General features: G+C 34.8%; 2 protein-coding genes across 4 annotated transcripts in view; both read left to right on the top strand.

The window, feature by feature from the left end:
- Positions 1 to 209: 209 nt before the first annotated feature.
- Positions 210 to 13,646, top strand: LOC132121709 (uncharacterized). The gene is made up of 4 exons (XM_059531425.1): positions 210 to 246; positions 1,250 to 1,335; positions 12,542 to 12,835; positions 12,999 to 13,646. Exons 2-4 carry the CDS (start codon positions 1,260 to 1,262, stop codon positions 13,238 to 13,240), a joined length of 612 nt encoding a protein of 203 aa, XP_059387408.1. The 5' UTR covers positions 210 to 246; positions 1,250 to 1,259; the 3' UTR covers positions 13,241 to 13,646.
- LOC132121707 (uncharacterized) overlaps positions 10,886 to 21,794 on the top strand; it is a 31,314-nt gene continuing 20,405 nt past the window's right edge. Inside the window, exons 1-4 of one of the 3 annotated variants that reach the window (XM_059531421.1) lie at positions 10,886 to 11,007; positions 17,045 to 17,125; positions 17,427 to 17,717; positions 17,900 to 18,690. In XM_059531421.1, coding sequence (XP_059387404.1) covers positions 17,053 to 17,125; positions 17,427 to 17,717; positions 17,900 to 18,063 — 528 coding nt within the window. In that variant the 5' untranslated portion in view covers positions 10,886 to 11,007; positions 17,045 to 17,052 and the 3' untranslated portion in view covers positions 18,064 to 18,690. Of the gene's footprint in view, positions 11,008 to 16,144; positions 16,267 to 17,044; positions 17,126 to 17,426; positions 17,718 to 17,899; positions 18,691 to 21,794 lie in introns of those variants that run through there. The other 2 variants (XM_059531419.1, XM_059531420.1) reach the window with 2 other exon arrangements.

The following is a 21,794-nucleotide window of genomic DNA, read 5'->3' as shown; positions in this document are numbered from 1 at the left end:
TATCTCTCTATCTATATATTTATTTATTTTTATATTTCTGCAGGTTTGGTCCTCCATAGTTGTCATTATCATAACATGGAGGGGAAATGTGCAGGTTAGTAACAGCACGAACTACTGGTCAAAATGTTATGATGCTGTTAACGACAAAAACAGCTGTGACTGAGAGCCATGCTGAAAGTGAAAGTTTAGTAGAAGATTCAGACGAATGCATTCAGATGGTATAGACAGAAAAAGGAAAAAGCGCAGGTGAGAATAATTCTCTCTGAACACGAAATACCAGCATTGCGTGCGTGCTGTTACGCAATCTGCCGAAATTTAAAAAGAACATGAATAGCCTATATATAAGTTTTTGTTTATATTTCATTTCAGCTAACGAGGTCTCCGTGACGACCGGTACGTTAGTGCGCTTAAAGCCGTGGTGACGCATCTAAACTTAGTTTTTTTTTCTTCAGAATTGACATTGAGATTCGAGTACAGTGGCGAGAAGTAGGCTACTGGGTTTTGTCACTATCGTGTCTTATGAATATTATGTGCCTGTGAATTTCGTTTATTTGTAAATGTGTTTTGAGTATGCTGTTGTATTGTAAGCTGAGAATCTTTTTATAAAACAGTGCTGGGCGATAGAGTTGACTAACTATCCACCAGTGAACTATTGCATCATTGTGACGAACTGACTCATTCTGGAAGCATGTGATAAGTGTTAATCGACAGACCATTACGTGGAATGTGTATCTGTATGTTTGCTTGTATCTTATATTGTCTCTTTCACTCAGAATTGGGGTCCTATAGTAGTAGCCAGAGAAGAGTCCTCTGTGTGTGGTGGTTGTGCTTTCAGTCTGCAGTGTTCACATCGGGTGAATTTGGTGTTGTGTGGTGCTAGCACAGGTAGTTACTGTGTTTATTGGACAGGCAAGATGAATGCCCCAATTCTTGAGTGTGTGTGTGCGTCTGTGTAACCTGTTCCATGATGATGCAGCCTTTTTATGGTGATTTATTAAAAGTTGTATTTTATTGTATTGAGGAATAAAATCTATGAAACGCGTTTCCTTGTCTGTTATCTGACTCAGCCACTGCGAATCTGTGTGCTTTATAGTTTATGTATCTGTGGGTCCCCGGCCAATTTCCGGGGTGGCGTAGTCGGGTCAGTGCCATTATTGGCATTGTAGCTAACTTTTGAATACGGAACGCCACATTAGCCACGGTTATGTTTCATTTCTGAGGTAAATATCTGTAATTATTTCTGTTGCAGAATCAGAACAATGAATGCTGTGAATGTTGTGGAGCTGCTCATTGTGGTTTGGAGCTTCTCCGCTGTCTGTCAAGATTCTGATGATGGTAAGAGAATAAACTTTCCCTTTGAAAGTGTGTGTGACAATGGCAAGGGACTAAATGTAAGATAATGAGGAAAAAACATGAAAAAACAAATGTACTTAATAGATATGCAGAGCGTAAATAAAAATGCAGAATATTTTGCAGTAAATCTGAATTCTCTCTTGTTAAAAATATATTTTTATTATTCTTCAGTTTCTATATAATATGATTTTATACATTGTTATTTTTCAGATTTCATAGTAAGCTGTGATGATGTGACTGGATCTGTGGGGAAAGAAGTGACTCTCACCTGCAGCGTCTCTCTGAAGATCACTGAATGCTGCATTACAAAGTATAAGTTTCAATACCCTGAGATCTATAAAGACTCAATCTGTCAAGATGTTTCTGTGAACTCCTGTGAACAGAGAAACAGTTTCACATGCCGCTACACTCCATCTACAGCGATGAAAGAACAATTCAGATTCTTTGTGCAAACAACGTGTGGAATGAAACCATCAAAATTCACTGTGAACATAACAGGTGTGGTATATGATACTGTTATAAGTGTTTGAAGCACTACATTTATTTTTAGTCTACTAACAGTGGTTTAAAATCTGTTAACAGAACCCATAGTACGTGAAATTGTCACTGAAGCTCCTGGAAAGAAAGGTATTATATTCTATAATAATTATTGATTGGTTACTTAGGAATAAAGAAAAATGTTCTGTAGTCACGTGATTTTAGTGAAGCTCTTAAAAAGGAAACTGATCTCTGAACATTCTGTCAAGAAGTCATCAAGAGATTTTATGATAGGCTGAAGTTGTTTATGATTTAAACCATGTCATAAAAACATTTTAAACTCCCCTTTCCAGAAGAACCTGTCTGGGACATATCAGAAACAAATGAACAGAAGAAACCAGAAGGTCGTGGATTTAAGATCGCCGTCATCGCTGCTGTTATAAGCAGTTTTATCATCATCATAATGCCAATCATTTACAGACTGACACAAAAATACACCAACCGGAACAGGACTCTTCTGAGTGTCAGACAAGAAGAAGATGATGGCAGTCATCCAGAAAATTTTGTAATAGCAGTATTAAACTAATTTGTTTAACTTATCAAACAGTGCTCCTTAAAGACACAACTTTATTGGTGCTCCAGCAAACTTCTCTACTATCTGTTAAAATATGAACTACTCAACTATAACTCTGAGATTGTAAAACTCTGTTTTGGTTTTAGATTCATTTCTGTGAAATAATGATATATTATATACCTGTTTGATCAGTTTATTTCTAGTTCTTTTTCTGCACATGCAATTCCCTAATAATGTGTACAGTGATGTTTTGTACAGTGTGTTTTGCTGATTTTACAAGTAAGGAACTCAATAAAGACTTGTGATAGGCTCCTCTCTAAAGATGATTATCTGGAACATGTTTTTATCACAGGTCAGAGCAGGATACTGGATGAAAAATAGCTGCACAGAGCTTATCTGTGCCTTTAGTTACTCAAGGAGATTCTCTAGCTCTTGAGATTTGTTTTCTGAATTTCTGTTCTGAGAAACAAAGAAAAAGAAAGTGAAATGATCCTACACCTGAAAGAAAAAAAAGTGTGGGTGATATTTTGGGTCAGGTAGTGTCTTAATGTTTTAGTCGGTGGGTTTAAAAAGAAATACAGTCAATATATTACAGAAAGCTTGAAATGTCTACTTTTAAATGAAAATATCCAAACCAAAATAAATTGGCTACTCTCTTATTATGTAATCCATATGAAATATGCATTTCTCTCTGGCGTTCATGGCAAGTCCGCATCGTCAACTTCATCTTAGCCACAAAGAAAACATCAGTTTATTACTAAACAATTAGATGTCTCCTTGCTAATTTAGACACATTCATAATCATTACTTTAACCGGTTCTTTGTGGCAAGCCTTATGTGCACGGTAACGCTTATTATCCTGTAGGTTATAGCCTGTTTAAGTAATTAAATTAATATAAAGGGGCGACGCATTTACTACTTTGAAAAAAGGCAGGTCAGGAAGTGGGTCCGGGTACAATATTTTCTTTTTTTTTATGCTGTCCAAGTTGCGGGCGGGTTAGTTGAAAACATCAGTCAGGTGCGGGTTGTTTATACATTGACCCATGCATCACTGGTAAGGGTTACGCACTCAGCTTCATTCCCTTTCTTGACATAGTTAGACCTTGGTTCCTTGGGCTCCACTCAGCCAGTGTATTTATTTATACACTTCAAGCATTGTTTAGCAGCGCTCCTCTTTACCAAAAAGATTCACCTATGAGTGCACTACTCTCTTTCTGATATCAGAGTTCTCATCTAATCTGAGATTGAGTTCTCTGTTTTTTTCCCCAGAGCACTCCAGCATTATTTCCACAGATTGAGTTGATGACTCTCAAACATATTGTTTTGGGTTGCACCATTCCATCTATGATTTGCTCTATAAGAGTGCCACGAGAGCCCCCTCCTTAGAACAGTATTTAAAATCCATGTTATGGTAAGTGTGCACGTAAAATCATTGTGCTCGTTCTGAAATCCACACTCTGGTAAATTTACATGCTAGTGCTCTGCAAAAAAAGCCCTGTTCATCTTGGGCACCACTCCACCTATGTATCCTCGGATACCTATCTAAACAGGATGTTGCGAATAGGGATCAGTCGAGAAAGCTTCTTCAGCAAGCTTATGCTAGACGGTAGCCCCTGTGTGACAGGCAAGACTTAGCATAAAATGCTAGGTTCTTTGCTGTATCCCTTCAAAGGAATCTTTCTTGATTCCAAACCTTCAGCTCTACCCCGGGCCGAGGCCCTAACAAGTAAGTTGGGTATGTAGCCTGGGCCTTTGGCCTTAAGGGGTAATGTCATGGACAGCCGTCTAACGTACCAGGGGCAACTCTCATGGAAATGATAGAGTTGGTACTTAGTGTTCAACATGATTCTGGCCTGCACTCCCCTCAGCATGGCGTCTTTGGTATACTGGTCCCCATAGCGACCCCTAGAGGGCGCATTTCGATGTTCCCCTGTAAGGCAATGTCTCAGGTTACGTGGTTCCCTGAGTAGGGAATGAGACACTGCGTCCTCTAGCTCCCTGCTATGCTTCCGACGCAAGCTTCAGATGAACAAGCGAATGGCATATTCTCCTGACACTTATTTATCCATAGTCGTGCCTGGAGTAGTGACATCAGGGGCTGTTGCCAGCCAACTGGTTGGTATTATTTCAATGTATGCTTCAGACACGAGTCATGACGAGGTGTTCCCCATAGTGACCCCTAGAGGACGCAGTGTCTCGTTCCCTACTCAGGGAACCATGGTTACATTCGTAACCGGAGACATTTTTCTCTAATAAACATTGGCCACAATTAACCCTTTTTTTCAATCGTTTTTTAAACCTCCATTTGCCAGTTTAACAGGTATAAATTTTCTGCTACGATGCCTGATGAGGTAAGAGAACACCTGACAAGAGATCAGAGACCATTCCTGCATCCAGAAACACTCCAGACCCTTTAGATTCACAGCTCCTTGTTGGTTCTTCTTCTCTTCAGTTCACTCCTCTAATTCTCTGCAGGATTCAGGTCAGAGGACTAGATTGGCTTTAGCAGAGGCTTAGTTTTATGCTCAGTGACCCATTTCTGTGTTGTTTTTGAGGTTTGTGTTTGGATTATTGAATGGTTGGAAGATCCAAACATGGCCCATTATAAGATTTACTAACAGAAAGTCACTTACTGATTTTTTTATCTGTTGGCATTTGATAGAATCAATAATGCCATGGATCTAAACAAGATGTCCAGGACCTCCAGCAGAAATATAGGCCCACAACATAAAAAAACTAAAACGCAGTATAATTCATTGTACACAAGGGATACTTTTTATCTCGGTGTTCACCAAACCCATCTTGAGTGTTTGCTGCTAAAAAGCTTTTGTAACATTTTATGTTGATTGGAAATTCTTGATTATTGCCCTGATGATGTAAATGGAAATTTTCACTGCTCTAGCTCTTTTCTTAAAGCCACTTCACTAATTTGTGATGCTCAATCATCTTTTGCTGCACATCAGAAATATATTCTTTGGGTTTTCTCATTTTGATGGATGATTAAGGAATTAATGCTTTGTTTTCCCACTTCTTTATATTTCTGTAAAAAAACAGGAAGCCATGGCTGGATAATTTCATGTTTATATATGCTGGAGTGCTCAAAATTCTGACTATGACTGGTAATATACTTCAGAGATATTTTACTCATGCGAATTCCTAGGGGTGCCAATAATTGTATCCAATAAGTATTTGAGAAAAACCTTTATTTCATAATTATATTTCCCCCCATTTAAAAATTTGTATTATCCAATGAAAGGATACATTTTTGTGTTTTTTTTTTTAAATAAAAGAACAAAAGGATTAACAATGCAGATACATTTTCACAGCCTTCTGTGATCATAGGCTGCATTTACACTGCAGGTCTTGATGCCCAAATCCGATTTTCTGACTATATCCAAATTTTTTGACGACCCGCTTACATCATCTTTTAAAAGTGTCCCGTATCCGATTTTTGCATTTACACTATACACTGCTGAAACTACCAAACGTAGACTTTCTGACCCGGAAAAGGAAGTAAAACAGCACGAAATACAATGGATGCAGATGCAAATAAAATTATACAGTGTTTTGCTTTCCACAATATTTGGAAAAGTCCAAAAATAATCTGCAAAACATTGGTCTCATACGGCGGAGAAAAAAGAGGAGCCCTTGTTGCAGCCTGGATGAATTTTGCACCTATAATAAGTCATGTGATCTCAGTTGGTATCTCCTGCTTACACATTCACCGGTCATATCCGATCTGTGCCACATGAGAGGAAAAAATCAGAATTGGGTCACTTGAACCATGCAGTGTAAATGGGGCCATTTAACAATACTGATATTTTTGGTCATGACTATATATGGATTTAAGTGGCCAATGTTTACCCCCATTTTATGAAAGATGCTGAAGACATTCCAAGATAACTAGATAGACTTAGATGTCAGGCCCCAAGGGCCTGGTTGACCAGCAAACTCACATTTTCACAATACACAACACACACACACACACACACACACACACACACACACACACACACACACACGTGTATCTGTTATATACATGTGTTGTTTGTATGCTTACCTATTATAGTAGCCTAGTAGCCTATTAGATTTTATCTTCAAAATAACTTTGTCGAACTGCTGTGGACTTTCCTATCTTCAGAAAGAACTCATCAAGAACCTCTATTATCTGCATCAGGACCCTTGTTCAGCAATGAAGCCAATGCAAGTAACCGTTTACAACTACTAAGATGCATGTTTAAGTCTGAGCCCCTTTTAATGTGATTTTTGATTCTTTGATGATTCTCATTAGGTTGTGGTTAATTGATGTGAAATACTGCCATTCTTTTGCTCTTCCCTCTCTTTTCTTTCCCTTTATGTATACATATATGTGTTTTGCTTGGTTTAGTTATATGTTAGCTATAGGTTCATTCAGTAAATACATTATATCAACAATGGATTTGTCTATATGTGCCTCAGGTCACTGAATATCTTGCTACATGCTAAGTTAATGTGACTACTGTATGAAGTAGGAGAGTTATTCTTTTTTGGCCAGGAAAATATTTGTTTATAGAGTTGATAAATAATTATATCGCTGTTGGACGAACAGATTAAATAAGTGTAATATTGATTCTGCTACAGTTAATTCTAAGATCAGATCTAAATATTCATAATTAATTATAACCAGTAATAATGAATCATAAATATTCCCTTTTCTAGCCAATTTGCTACATAAAAGAAAGTAAGTAAAACACAACACAAATGTGGTTGCTTTTTTGAATGACAGTTTGCATTTGAGAAGCCTTCATACTTTATCAGCCAACTGAGAACTGACTTGAACTGGTTCTTTGTCACATGACACAGAGAGTTTGAGCCCAGTGAAGATAAAAGGAAAAAGGTAGATGAGACAGAGACAGATGTAATTAAAAAGTCTACTAAATAACAAAGTAATTTAAATGCATGGTTATTACAGTGAGAGCACTCTAAAGCAACATGGGAAACACCTCGCTCCAGGCTCAATGGTGGAGGAATGTATTGTTTGTAATGTTGAAAAATGTGATACAAACTGCATTCATAATTTGACACACGTTCTAATGGCTCATTGTGTTTGCAGAGGTGATGCAATGCATTAAAAACTTGTTTACCTTTGATAAGGGAAAACTATTTTGTGTTAATAAGCAGGTTTTCTCAGGTCACTTCTGCTGTTGATATATTTGGAAGTGATTCTACTTTATGAAAACGTGTCCAGTCTTTATCAGAACAGGCTCAGATAATCTATAGTTATCTATAATCTATAGTTCACATAAAAAAGTCATTTTTTATAAGCAACACCATTTGCAGGTTTACCAGTGAAGTTGATCTGTAGATCTGAACGTATTTCTTATTATGTAATTCTGCAAGAAATCGTTAGATATTTTTTTGTTAAAATATTAGTAGAAGTGATTTACATATATTGTATAATGTTATTGGTTAAAGCATATGTAGATATTAATTAGATCAATAATATGGACAAATTAAATTTCTGCAAATCTATGCAAAAATCTTTTGCATTTATCAAGACAACATTAGGACATAAAATAATGCATCATCATATTTTTGAATTGTAAGTAATGTTGTGTCTTCTAACATTTATGTAATATGATTTATGTAATAAACAACTACACTTTAATTTCATCTGTCTGATTTTGGCATGTATTTCATGGCTGATGCTGATATTTATATTAACAGACAGTGATGTACAAGACTCTCAATGATATTACACTTAAAATACATATTTACTGCGAACTGCACCCGATTTTTTTTTTCTTTTGACTTCTTTTGGGGAGTTTAAGCAAGTTTCAGGAACGGTATTTGCCTGTTTGCCTCAGACAATAACAACCCACACTGACACAGTGATTATCTTTTGTTCGGCTGAGCTTTTATTCTTGGACTGCTTCTCTGTCATGTGACGCAGAGAGTTGGAGCCTACTTTGGTGATGCAATGGAAAAATATTGGCAAGACACAGATACAAGACACAGTACTTTTGCTGGCAGATTACAAAGCAGTGATTTCAGAACGCATATGTAGAGGGAAAGTCATGAACCTAAAGCAACCTGAAAACACCTCCCTCGAGGCTCAACGGTGGAGGCTTATATTGCTCAACATGATGGTATTTTCCATTGGAACTTCATTCATATTTTGACAAGTGGTTTAACAACTGTGAGGTACGACATTTAGAACTGAAACAATCCATTTAAACCCTATTTACTTTTGATGAAGGAGAGATTTTGTAATGGTAGGCTCTCTCTTGGGTGAATAAGTGTTTATTCAATTAATTAATTTGTAAATACAGCCAGTTAAGTCTAGTTATTAATAAAGTTATTAAAAGTTATTTTATTAAGCCACTAAAACATTGTTGATTTTGATCTCTGTACAGAAGGTTAATAGGTATTCAAGGCCATAACCATGTCTTGAATTTGAATCATTTGCAGATAACATTTTTAATTTTAAAACATGCACACATCAACTTTTCTTTCACAAGTCTAATATACTGAAGATGTAAAGTGGCAGAATGCTTCTTGTCTGGTCAAATTCAATTATGAATTACATTAAAAATGCAGGCGTAAGTAAGTAAGCATATATCTGTGAGTCTTTCAATAACAAAGTGCAGAAAACCTTTTTATGCTATAAACCAGTGTGTTTATAATTACAAAATAACATTATAATAATATGACAAGAAACATACATTGTAATAAATATAAATCAACAAAATTTTATAACACCGGAAGCTTTACACGTTCATCTCTGAGCCACACACTAAATGCTGCATTATAAATAACATGTTTAAACAGTCTTGGATAATGACTCAGCCATCTGTAAATAAAATCCTTCTTATGACCCCTGCACTCTTAAAATTGCTGGGTTAAATACAACCCTCAGTTAAAGAGGGACAAACCCAGCTCTATTGGGTTGTTTTGACCCAGTGACAGAGGGGAAAATCCAGGGGTCCGAAAGTAAAAGCCCTGTCATATGTTTCTTCCACCCATGATCTGAGACAGATGATTTCACAAGTCATTACTTTCAGATCACAAGTCCAATCCCAAGTTACCAAAGAGTTCAAGTTAATGAGATAATTAAGTGTCTTTAAATGATGATTTTGAATTAGTTATGAACACCTACTGTTTACAATCAAAATCATTGAAGAAAAGAGAAACACAAGCAGTACATCTGACTTCAGCCACAGCCTTAGATGAAATCAACTGGAGAAAAATAATTTCCTTCTAAGTAAATGCAATATTGTTTTACAGCAAACATTTGTGCATTGCTGAATCAAAAGCTTGAAGTAGTAGTTTAGCTTACCCTTTCTGCTTGTAACTCATTTTAATGAACATCATGACGTGGTTTCTCTCATTGCTTTATTAACTGCCTTTCAGCTGTTACAGAACTGCAAAAAATAAAAAATAAAAAACCCTAAGTCATATTAAACAAATGCAACCGTAATGATTCAATAATGAAAAAAAATAACTGTATCAGCTCAGAACACACTAATTTCTACTGTACTGTGCAACAGCACATGCAGAAATCAATCTAACTCAAGAAGTCAAGGGTCAAGAGCCCAACTAAAGCGAACACTGACCTCCATGATGGTCATTGTTTTTTTCTGGAGACTTGCTTGTGACTTGAAAGGAATGACTTTGTTCCTCCTCTGGTGAAATAATCTGTCTCAGATCATGGATAGAAGAAACATATGGCAGGACTTTTAGTTTCTGACCCCTGCTCTGACCGCTTATATTCATGGACATTCACACAGTCAGGTGGCTATAATTACACAGAAAATCAACTACTGATGAACATTAATTTTTATTTGAAATATCTCCATATGCATTTCTTATGTTAATAATGTTAATCAAACAACCTAAAAATAGAGAACTCAATACTCTTGCCTTAACTAACTTATTTAGCGTTACTGTTTTTTTTTTTTTTTATAATTACTTCATAGAGTAATAGAGTTTTATAGAGTTTTCACAAGCACTGTTAAGGTCATTCTTTTCATTTCTCCTGATATTTTCAAAATTTTCAAAATTCTAACGATTACATCATTACAATATCTTTATAATAAAATCATAATACTGAACATGTTATTTCAATAGTAATATTTTTCCCCTTACCAAAATTAACCATCTTCAAGTTTTGTAATGGTTGTGTTGTTGTCTGCTCTACTCCCTCTAAACCGGTTATATGATGTGAATTTGTCTGCTAAATTACTACTGTAACACTTATAATGATAATGCCTCGTGATGTCCTTTATCATACAGTGTTTTGAGTGAGGAGTAGTGTGCTGCTGCTAACAGGTGCTGACATTTAGCGAAGTCAGAAAAAGAACAGGGCAACGAGCCAAACCGGTTGTGATTCGGAGTTCTCCCGTTTCTCCGTATTTCCAGACCGAGTCTGTTTGAGGAGCATTGTGTCATGTCGAAAGTGAAAGTTTAGAGGTTCAGTATTTAGTCTCTGTGAGCAGCAGATAGAGTCAGAGAGTCTGAACTCAGACTGTGAACACACACAGAGCTCGGGAGAGAAATAACTCTCTCTGAATGGGAAATAATCTCCTTCAATAAACCATAACCAACCACGGGCAAATCTTCAAGTAAGTCTACACTCATTACACATTTTGCAGATATTTCAAAGTGCATATGAATATATATATATATATATATATATATAGGCTATATATTTTTTATGACTTTGTCTTATTGTTATTTAAGTGTTTTCGTCGGAATTGTTTTTGAGTTCTGCCAGTAAAGATAGCCTAATGCAAAATAAAATAAAATAAAAATTATACAAAATAAAATAAATCACGATGTTTAATTTCTGTCGTAGCTCTTTAGATTTAGCGGATATATTTTTAATGACCGCACGTGTTTCATTAGTGTGAGCTCTCAGTGCTTTACTGTAATAAATTTTGTGGTTTCGCGGTTGTATTTTGCTCTCACGTGTTCCTTCAGCTCCTCCGAATTAAAGCATGATTTATTATGTTGGGTGAAACCTTTCAAATTATTTAAGCGTGATATACTGAAGAAGTAAAGCTCTGACTTGAAGTATATAGCTATATTTGAAATGTGTAATTATTATATTTAGTCTTGGTATTAGATCAAATAGACTATAAATTATGTGAAAATGCATTGGAAGATGTAGGTGTTTATTGGAAGTAGAATGAATCAGACTGACCTGTAGGTTATTGACCTATATAGCCTACGGTATTTAGGTTTTTAAAGTTGATTCCCCTCTAGCGGGCTAATAATGACAGTGTCGTGTTGCGTCTGTCGTAATGATGTATGACTGTCAAAATGTTTCAGTTCTGATCTACATTTATGTCATTATTTCTTCTGCAGAATCAACCATGAATGCTGTATTTGCTGTGCAACTGTTCATTCTGGTTTGGACCTTTACTGCTGTCTGTCAAGATGATGAAGGTAAGAGAATAAACTTTTCCATAGAAAGTGTGAGAATTTAAAGAGGGACTAAATCTGAGATGATGAAAACATGGTCAATCTGATTCATAATAAACAAAACTTGGCTCTTAAAATACCCAGTATGACTCTTAGTATGATTTAAAATACAGATTTACTTTTTGGACAGTTTACACAATAGGAAAGGAAATCCATTTTGATCAGAGAGCAGTAAAAATAAATAAATAAATTCTGCATATTATGTGCTCTTTTACATAAAACAATGTGTTCATACAGATTAGTGCAAAATCACATTTTGAGTCCTGACTACAGGATCTTGTGTTGCTCTGATTATATCTGCTGCACATGATTAAAAGAAACCGTCAGGACGAGGCTGCTTGCAGAGATCGCTGTATTATTCTGCTTTTAGTAAATACATTTTGCAGTTATGATTTATAATAAATAATAAACTATTTGACTTTCCCATGGCTAGATACAATTCTAAATGTAACAAACTAAATATATAATGCAGTGATTTTATTTATGAATAGGTTCTCTAATGAAAGACTGTATATTTATTGTATGGTTGACATGGGCAGAATCAGATTTTCATGAGATGTCAAAAAAAAAAAAAATATATATATATATATATATATATTTTTTTTTTTTTTTTTCTTTTTTTTTTTTTTTTTTCGTTTCCTCTATTATATGATATCCATTGTTATTTTTCAGATGTCAGTGTAAGCTGTCAGAATGTGACTGGATCTGTGGGGAAAGAAGTGACTCTCACCTGCAGCGTTTCTCTGAATATCACTGGATGCTGCATTACAAAGTATAAGTTTCAATACCCTGAGATCTATAATGACTCTGCAATCTGTCGTCAAGATGTTTCTGTGAACTCCTGTGAACAGAGAAACAGTTTCACATGCCGCTACACTCCAACTACAGCGATGAAAGAACAATTCAGATTCTTTGTGCAAACAAAGTGTGGAACGAGAAAAGCAGAAATCTTCACTCTTAACACAGGTACTGCATACTGTAACATTTTTGCTTATAATTTAGTAAATCTTTGCAAATGTACATTTATGTTCAATCTACTAACAAAGACCATTAAACCTGAAAATAATAGTAAAACTCTTGGTAAAAAAAGCTATTATATATTTAATATAACTATTGATTATTTCTTCAGTTTCCTCAAGGCATGTGAACCCAGTAAACCCATCAGGATCCTCTCCACCAGAGACACCAAGATTCAAGAATACTGTCATCACTGTGGTTGTGTCTGGTTTCATCATCATCATCATCTTCATCATGATGGCGATCATTCGCCAAACAAAACCAAACTTCACCAAACTTTGTAGACGCCAGAACTGGATGTTTCTGAGAGTCAGACATGATGAGGACAACAATCGTCCAGAAGATGTGATATAATAGCACTGAGTTTTGTTTGACTTTTCATGTGGTGCTCACGAAACACACAAGCTTTATTTGAACTCCACTAAACTCTACACTATCTTATATCTCAAACTACTGAATATATAACACCGGCTGTAAGTTTTAAAACTCTTTCAATTTTATATTGATTTCTGTGAAATATCAGCATATTATTGATCTATTTGATCAGAGTTTATGACTTTAATAAACTCAAACCTTTGTGAACTTTAAGAAGAAACACAGCGAAACTCAAACTGTGTCTTTTTCTGACTTTCAAGAAATGTCTAACATGAATGTCATTTCTATATATTGTATGATAGTGTGAATGATGTGGTTTTGTACAATATCTTATTTTTTTTTAAAAGGACATTGAAATGAATAAAGACTTGTGATAATATCTAAAGATGACTATCTGGATCTTCTGTTAATGGGTAAGTTCTAGTAGATAAACTAGTAAATGGGTGAAGAGAACAAAGAGCTGATCTGTATGTATGCATTATTTATTTGTGTGAGACAAGTTATATTATTATACAGTAAATCTAGATATTTGGAGTTATTTTATTTATTTATTTTTATAAAACAGATTTGGAGGTAGAATGATTGTACTGTAAACTTGTACAGTTTAAATCAACCTTTAGGTTTGTTTTAAGAAATACAGTAAAAAAAAAACAGAACACAGGACTACAAAAAAACAAAAAAACAAACAAACCTATAATTAAATTATATTAAACAAGCTTAATACAAGTTAAATAAGAACTAAAGTAAGAAAATTAAAATAGAACTGTACACATTTTAAACAGACTACCCAGTGCTACATAAAGTGCATGTGTGAATACTGAATAAACCAGAAGAAAATCAAGAAGCTGTCACACAGTCTGATGATAAGGGTCTGAATGCTTCTGTACTTCCTGCCAGATGACAGAAGGGTGAAAAGTTTATGAGAGGGGTGTGTGGGGTCACCCAAAATACTGATGGGTTTGTGAGTACAACATGATGTGAAGATGATCATCTGTTCTTTCATCTAACATCTGTTCCTTGAAAGAGAACAAGAAGATCCTACAGCTAATGAAAAAAACAGCTTTCATGTGTCGAGCATTCAGAGTCAAGAAAATCTCTCTTTCCATCAACAGCCGTCAGACGAGATCACAAGAATCCTCCACGAGTGTAAAGATGGCAGATGAACCATGGACTGATTTCACAACAGAAACCTTCATTTAATTTTATTACAAAAGTTTGTTGTGCATTTACGGATCAATATCTATAATGCAAGGTGGCTGATGCAAACATTAATAATATTATATATTTTCACAATGACAAATAGGATATATAAACAAAACCCAAAAAACAAAAACAAAACCCTCCATATTTACTGAAAATATAGGCCTACCATATAAACAATAAAATAAAAACAAAAATACACATAAATATAATATGCAAAAAATGAATATGAGCAGAAATAAAGTATATTTAAATAAATGATCAGTTAAAATAATTTTATAATATATAAATATAGTTTTGCCATGTGGTCAAACCATCATTAATGTAATCTTTCGATCACTGCTGTGCCATTTGAGTCAAAGAGATGATGGTCAGGTGTTTGTTTTAATCAAGTCAAGTCATCTTGATTTCATCTTTATTTCTATAGCGCTTTATGCAATAAAGAACATTTTAAAGCAGTTTCACTGTCATAAGAGACAGAGATGATCCCTGGTTTAATGAGTTAATCACTTCTCATATTAAAGAGCGAGATGCTGCATGGACCACAGCAAAGAAAACAAATAGCCATTTGGATTGGGTACGTTATAGGACATTAAAAAATAATTGTACAAAATAAGTTAAAAACTCTAAATGTGATTATTATTTAAACATGGTAAATTAAAATCTAAACTAAATTTTGGAAATTGAACAAATCAGTCTCTCTGCTAAAATCTTTTATAGTTTGCCTGAATATTTAAAGGTTAAGACAAGAATTAAAAAGGGAAAATAACATTTTGTTTATGCCTTTAATAGTTATTTTATTGTTGCTGGTTTAACTTCTGATGTTAATAATTTAGCAAAACATAAAACAAAAGGTAGTGTTGATTTATGTCATCCTACTCAATTTTTTACGTATTTTAGTAGCACAAGTTCACAACACTCAAAAAATTCTGAGTTGATTCAACCCAACTTTTGGGTCAAATATGGATTAACCCAACCTTTTCAGTTGTCCAATTTTGCCCCAAAGTGGTGTTGAAATAACCCAGCATTTTTTAGAGTGAAAGCTTAAATTTAGATTGTAAAAAATCAGCAGGGCTGGATAGAGCCTTATTTTTTTATTTATTTTCTAAGGCGGCGGATTTTACAGCGGAACCAATTACTGCGTTTATTTTCAGTTTAACTTCAAATGTAATTTCACATGCATGGAAATCTAGTCTGGCCAGCCAGACTTACATCAAGATTGTACTCTAGGCTGCGAAATACATTTTGCTGCCGCTAGGGTGCGTCTAGATTTCTAGGCTAATGGAAATCAGCTATGGTTAATAATAATAATAATAATAATAATTTTTTTCCCTTACGAAAATTAACCATCTTTAATTTTTGTTATGGTGTTGTTGTCTGCCCTAACTCCCTCTAAATCTGTTATATGATGTGAATTTGTCTGCTAAATTACTACTCTACCACTTAGCCTATAATGATAATGCCTCATAATAATGATGTCCTTTAGCCTACAGTGTTTTGAGTGATGAGTAGTGTGCTGGCAGTTTAATACTTAGCGAAGTCAGAAAAAAAAAAGAACAGGTGATTGTGATTCGGAGTTCTCCCTTTTCTCCGTATTTCCAGACCGAGTCTGTTTGAGGAGCATTGTGTCATGTCGAAAGTGAAAGTTTAGAGGTTCAGTATTTAGTCTCTGTGAGCAGCAGATAGAGTCAGAGAGTGTGAACTCAGACTGTGAACAGACACAGAGCTCGGGTGAGAAATAACTCTCTCTGAATGGGAAAATATCTCCTTTAATAATCCATAACCAACTACGGGCAAATCTTCAAGTAAGTCTACACTCATTACACATTTGGCAGATATTTCAAAATGCATATGAATATAGAATTATTATTATTATTATTATTTTGTCTGATTGTTGTTTCAGTGTTTTCATCGGAATTATTTGTTTTTGCGTTCTGCAGTGAAGATAATGCAACAGAAAAAAAATTGCCTAATAATAAAAAAATAAATCATGGAGTTTAATTTCTGTTGTGGCTCTTTATATTCAGCGGATATATTTTTAATGACCGCACGTGTTTCATTAGTGTGAGCTCTCAGTGCTTTACTGTAATAAATCTTGTGGTTTCACGGTTGTATTTTGCTCTCACGTGTTCCTTCAGCTCCTCCGCATTTAAAAAAAAAAAAAAAGTTAATTATGTTGGGTGAAAACTTTCAAATTATTTAAGTGTGATATACTGAACAAGTAAATATCTGACTTGTAGGTTATATATATATATATATATATATATATATATATATTTTTTTTTTTTTTTTTTTTTTTTCTTTACTGTGTATAATTATTATATTAAGTCTTGGTATTAGATCAAATAGGCTCTAAATTATGTAAAGAAGCATTAGAAGATGAAAGTGTTTCTTGGAAGTATAAATAAATCAGTATGGCCTGATTATGACCTATAGTCTATAGGTTAGTGCTCTCTAGTGGAAAAAAATAAAGAAAAATAACAGTGATAACAGTGTGGTGTTGTGTTTGTCGTCATTAAATGATGTATGACTGTCAAAATATTTCAGTTCTGATGTAAAGATCTGTCATTATTTCTACTGCAGAATCAACCATGAATGCTGTAAATGCTGTGCAACTGTTCATTCTGGTTTGGACCTTTACTGCTGTCTGTCAAGATGATGAAGGTAAGAGAATAAACTTAGAAAGTGTTTGAGAATAAAATTATTTATACCGCAGTCATGATTTATAATAAATAATAACTACTATCTGACTTTCCCACGGCTAGATAAAATTCTAAATGTAACATACAAAATATATAATGCTGTGATTTGATTCATGAATAGGTTCTCTAATGAAATGTATATTTATTGTATGATTGTCATGGGCAGATTCAGATTTTCATGGGATGTAAAAAAAGTAACTATTTCTTTTGTTGTTGTTGTTTTTCATTTCCTCTATTATATGATATTCATTGTTATTTTTCAGATGTCAGTGTAAGCTGTTATGAAGTGACTGGATCTGTGGGGAAAGAAGTGAATCTCACCTGCAGCGTCTCTCTGGAGAGAAAAGACTGCTGCGTTGTGGAGTATAAGTTTAAATACCATGAGATCAATAATGGCTCTTCAATCTGTCAAGATGTTCCTGTGAACTCCTGTGAACAGAAAAACAGTTTTACATGCCGCTACACTCCAACTACAGCGATGACAGAACAATTCAGATTCTTTGTGCAAACAACGTGTGGAACGGGAAAAGCAGAAATCTTCACTCTTAACACAGGTACTTCATATTTTTTGCTTATAATTTAGTAAATCTTCAATCTAGTATCAATCTACTAACAGTAGTTTAAAACCTGTTAAAAAAGACCATTAAATCCAATAATAATAATAATAATAAAAAAGAGTAAAATTCTTGGTAAGAAATTAAATATATGCTAATACAACTATTGATTATTTCTTAAGTTTCCTCAAGAAGTGAAGAGACAGCACCAGGATTCAAGAATACTGTCATCACTGTGGTTGTGGTTGCTTTCATCATCATCATCATTATCATGATGGCAATCATTTACAAAGCAAAACCGAACTCCACCAGGCCAGAACTGGATGTTTCTGAGAGTCAGACATGATCAGGACAACAATCGTCCAAGGAATTGAGAGATTATACCACTGAGTTTTGTTTGACTTTTCATGTGATGCTCAGGAAACACACAAGCTTTATTTGAACTCCACTAAATTCTACACTATCTTATATTTCAGACTCCTGAATATATAACTCTGGTTGTAACTTTTAAAACTCTTTTTTTTATATTTTATATTGATTTCTGTGAAATATCAGCATATTATTGATCTGTTTGATCAGAGTTTATGACTTTAATAAACTCAAACCTTTGTGAACTTTAAGAGGAAACACAGCAAAACTCAAACTGTGTGTTTTCTGACTTTCAAGGCATGTCTATTGTGAATGTCATTTTTATATACTGTATGATAGTATGAATGATGTGGTTTTGTACAGTATCCTATTTTTAAAAAATGACATTGAAAGGAATAAAGACTTGTGATAATATCTAAAGATGACTATCTGTATCTTCTGTTTATGGGTAAGATCTAGCAGATAAACTAGTAAATGGGTGAAGAGTACAAAGAGCTGATCTGAATGTATGCATTATTTATTTGTGTAAGACAAGTTATTATCTTATTCTGCAGGAAATCTTTAGATATTTGGGGTTATAAGAATTTTGTTATTTTATAAAACAGATTTGGAGGTGATTGTAGATTAAATGAACCTTGAAATTAGTTTTCTGAAATACAGTGAAACAAAACACAGTTTCTCCAGACCCAAGGTGCTAAGAAAAAACGCAGAACATAGGACTACAAAAAACAAACTTGTAATTAAATTATATTAAATACAATTAATAAAAGTTAAATAAGAACTAAAGTAAGCACTAAAGAAAAAAATGCATTTAAGAAAATTAAAATAGAACTGTAAACATTTTACACAGACAAGGTTAGATTATTGTAATGCTTTATTGGGTGGTTGTTCTGCACGCTTAGTAAACAAACTACAGCTAGTCCAAAATGCAGCAGCAAGAGTTCTTACTAGAACCAGGAAGTATGACCATATTAGCCCGGTCCTGTCAACACTGCACTGGCTCCCTATCAAACATCGTATAGATTTTAAAAGTCTTGCTTACTACTTATAAAGCCCTGAATGGTTTAGCACCTCAGTATTTGAATGAGCTCCTTTTACATTATAATCCTCTACGTCCGCTACGTTCTCAAAACTCAGGCAATTTGATAATACCTAGAATATCAAAATCAACTGCGGGCGGCAGATCCTTTTCCTATTTGGCGCTTAAACTCTGGAATAACCAACCTAACATTGTTCGGGAGGCAGACACACTCTTGCAGTTTAAATCTAGATTAAAGACCAATCTCTTTAACCTGGATTACACATAACATACTAATATGCTTTTAATATCCAAATCCGTTAAAGGATTTTTAGGCTGCATTAATTAGGTAAACCGGAACCGGAAACACTTCCCATAACACCCTATGTACTTGCTACATCATTATAAGAATGGCATCTACGCTAATATTAGTCTGTTTCTCTCTTATTCCGAGGTCACCGTAGCCACCAGATCCAGTCTGTGTCCAGATCAGAGGGTCACTGCAGTCACCCGGATCCAGTACGTATCCAGACCAGATGGTGGATCAGCACCTAGAAAGGACCTCTACATCCCTGAAAGACAGCGGAGAACAGGACAACTAGAGCCCCAGATACAGATCCCCTGTAAAGACCTTGTCTCAGACTGCCACCAGGACAAGACCACAGGAAACAGATGATTCTTCTGCACAATCTGACTTTGCTGCAGCCTGGAATTGAACTACTGGTTTCGTCTGGTCAGAGGAGAACTGGCCCCCCAACTGAGCCTGGTTTCTCCCAAGGTTTTTTTCTCCATTCTGTCACCGATGGAGTTTCGGTTCCTTGCCGCTGTCACCTCTGGCTTGCTTAGTTGGGGTCACTTCATCTACAGCGATATCGTTGACTTGATTGCAAATAAATGTAGACACTATTTAAACTTTACAGAGATGACGTCACTGAATTCAATGATGAACTGCCTTTATCTTTAACAACATTTTGCATTATTGACACACTGTTTTCCTAATGAATGTTGTTCAGTTGCTTTGACGCAATGTGTTTTGTTTTAAGCGCTATATAAATAAAGGTGACTTGACTTGACTACCCAGTGCTACATAAAGTGCATGTGTGAATACTGAATAAACCAGAGGAAAATCAAGAAGCTGTCACACAGTCTGATGATGAGGGCCTGAATGCTTCTGTACTTCCTGCCAGATGACAGAAGGGTGAAAAGTTTATGAGAGGGGTGTGTGGGGTCACCCAAAATACTGATGGGTTTGTGAGTACAACATGATGTGTAGATGATCCGAGGCAGATGCTTTTATTCAAACCAACTTACATTGTATTAAAGGTTTATATTTGATCTGTTCATGCACTTAAACCTGTAGCTAACACCACTGTCTACTGTTTGAGATACAGGAGTAACTATAATAATAATAATAAACAGAAAAACAATGAATCAGTGGTGCAAACAGAGATCATATCTGCTGTAAAGCAGCTCTAAAAGACAACGGTAAACAACCGTGACTCAGTTCAGATCAGTTCATTGATTCAGTTTGATTCAGTAACTGTGTAATGAGTTTCATTTTTAGTTTTCAGATCTAGCTTCATTTCTTAAATTTTTCTGAACTGCTGCAGAACTGTTTCCTCTTTCCAGATAGGTGTGGTATTGTGGACTGGAGAAACCATGATGATACACGTGAATGAAATGAATCAAATTTATTATTATACAGGTTTTATGTGCCAACATTAAATAAATAAAAAAAACTACCATTTGAATTTTTATTTAAGCAACTGAGATGTGACTGCATTATCTGCAGTATGTGTAATAAATGAGTCTTTATGGTGTTTTCAAGCTGTTTGTTCTGATTCTTATATTAAACATTAACCACTGAACATGACAGTAACCTTTATTATGACAAACACTAATCTTTAACCACACTTCCAATAGACACCTGATTTTAACATTTGTGACTTAAACACATGCATTAGAAAATATATATATTTTTTGTACCAATTTAAAAAAGCTGCACACATGCAGAAACTGCAAATACCATTTGATTTTAATAGATTTTGTTAAGCAAGCAAGATATACAATAAATGTAAATATACATTTACACTAGTAATCGTCTGCACGTTTTCGTAAGGAAAGAATTAGTAAATCGTGCGCACAATTTTTTTTTTTCTTGAATGTCATGTGTGAAGCTCCGTATTTCCTAGCTTTGTTTTCGTTATTATTATTTTTCTTTATTTATTTCTTTCTTTCTTTATTTTGCTGTTGCACTATACTGTTGTCAGGACTATGGACTTGTCTGTGTGTATTTTTTCCCCTGTGACCCAGTTTCTGTCTCCCGTGGGGTGTTCATTTGATTCCAGGTGTGTTTAGTTTCTTCCCCATGTGTTCTATGTCCCTGTTAATTTAATCATTCCATACACCTGTGTTTCCTGAAAGCCCTAGTTCATTTGGTGTTATTGGAGGTGATACGTCCACCCCTTTGGATTATTCAAATTAAAAGTTTAGTGCATTCTATGTTTCCTCGCAACACACATATTGTGACAACCATGACATGCTTGAATCTCTTTTTTCAGTATTCAGTATTTAACGATATATATGTTTGTTTTGCTGTGTCAGGGTGCTTTTTAATCCAATCTAATGAATATAATCCTTCAGTTTGTTTCAGTTCTTGCGATGAGCGCATTGTCTTCATGCCTTTTAAA

The sequence above is a fragment of the Carassius carassius genome, chromosome 39 (assembly GCF_963082965.1).
Source record: "Carassius carassius chromosome 39, fCarCar2.1, whole genome shotgun sequence".
Classification (NCBI taxonomy): domain Eukaryota; kingdom Metazoa; phylum Chordata; class Actinopteri; order Cypriniformes; family Cyprinidae; genus Carassius; species Carassius carassius.
Note: the sequence above shows the minus strand (reverse complement) of the source record. Positions and strands in the feature narration are given on the sequence as shown.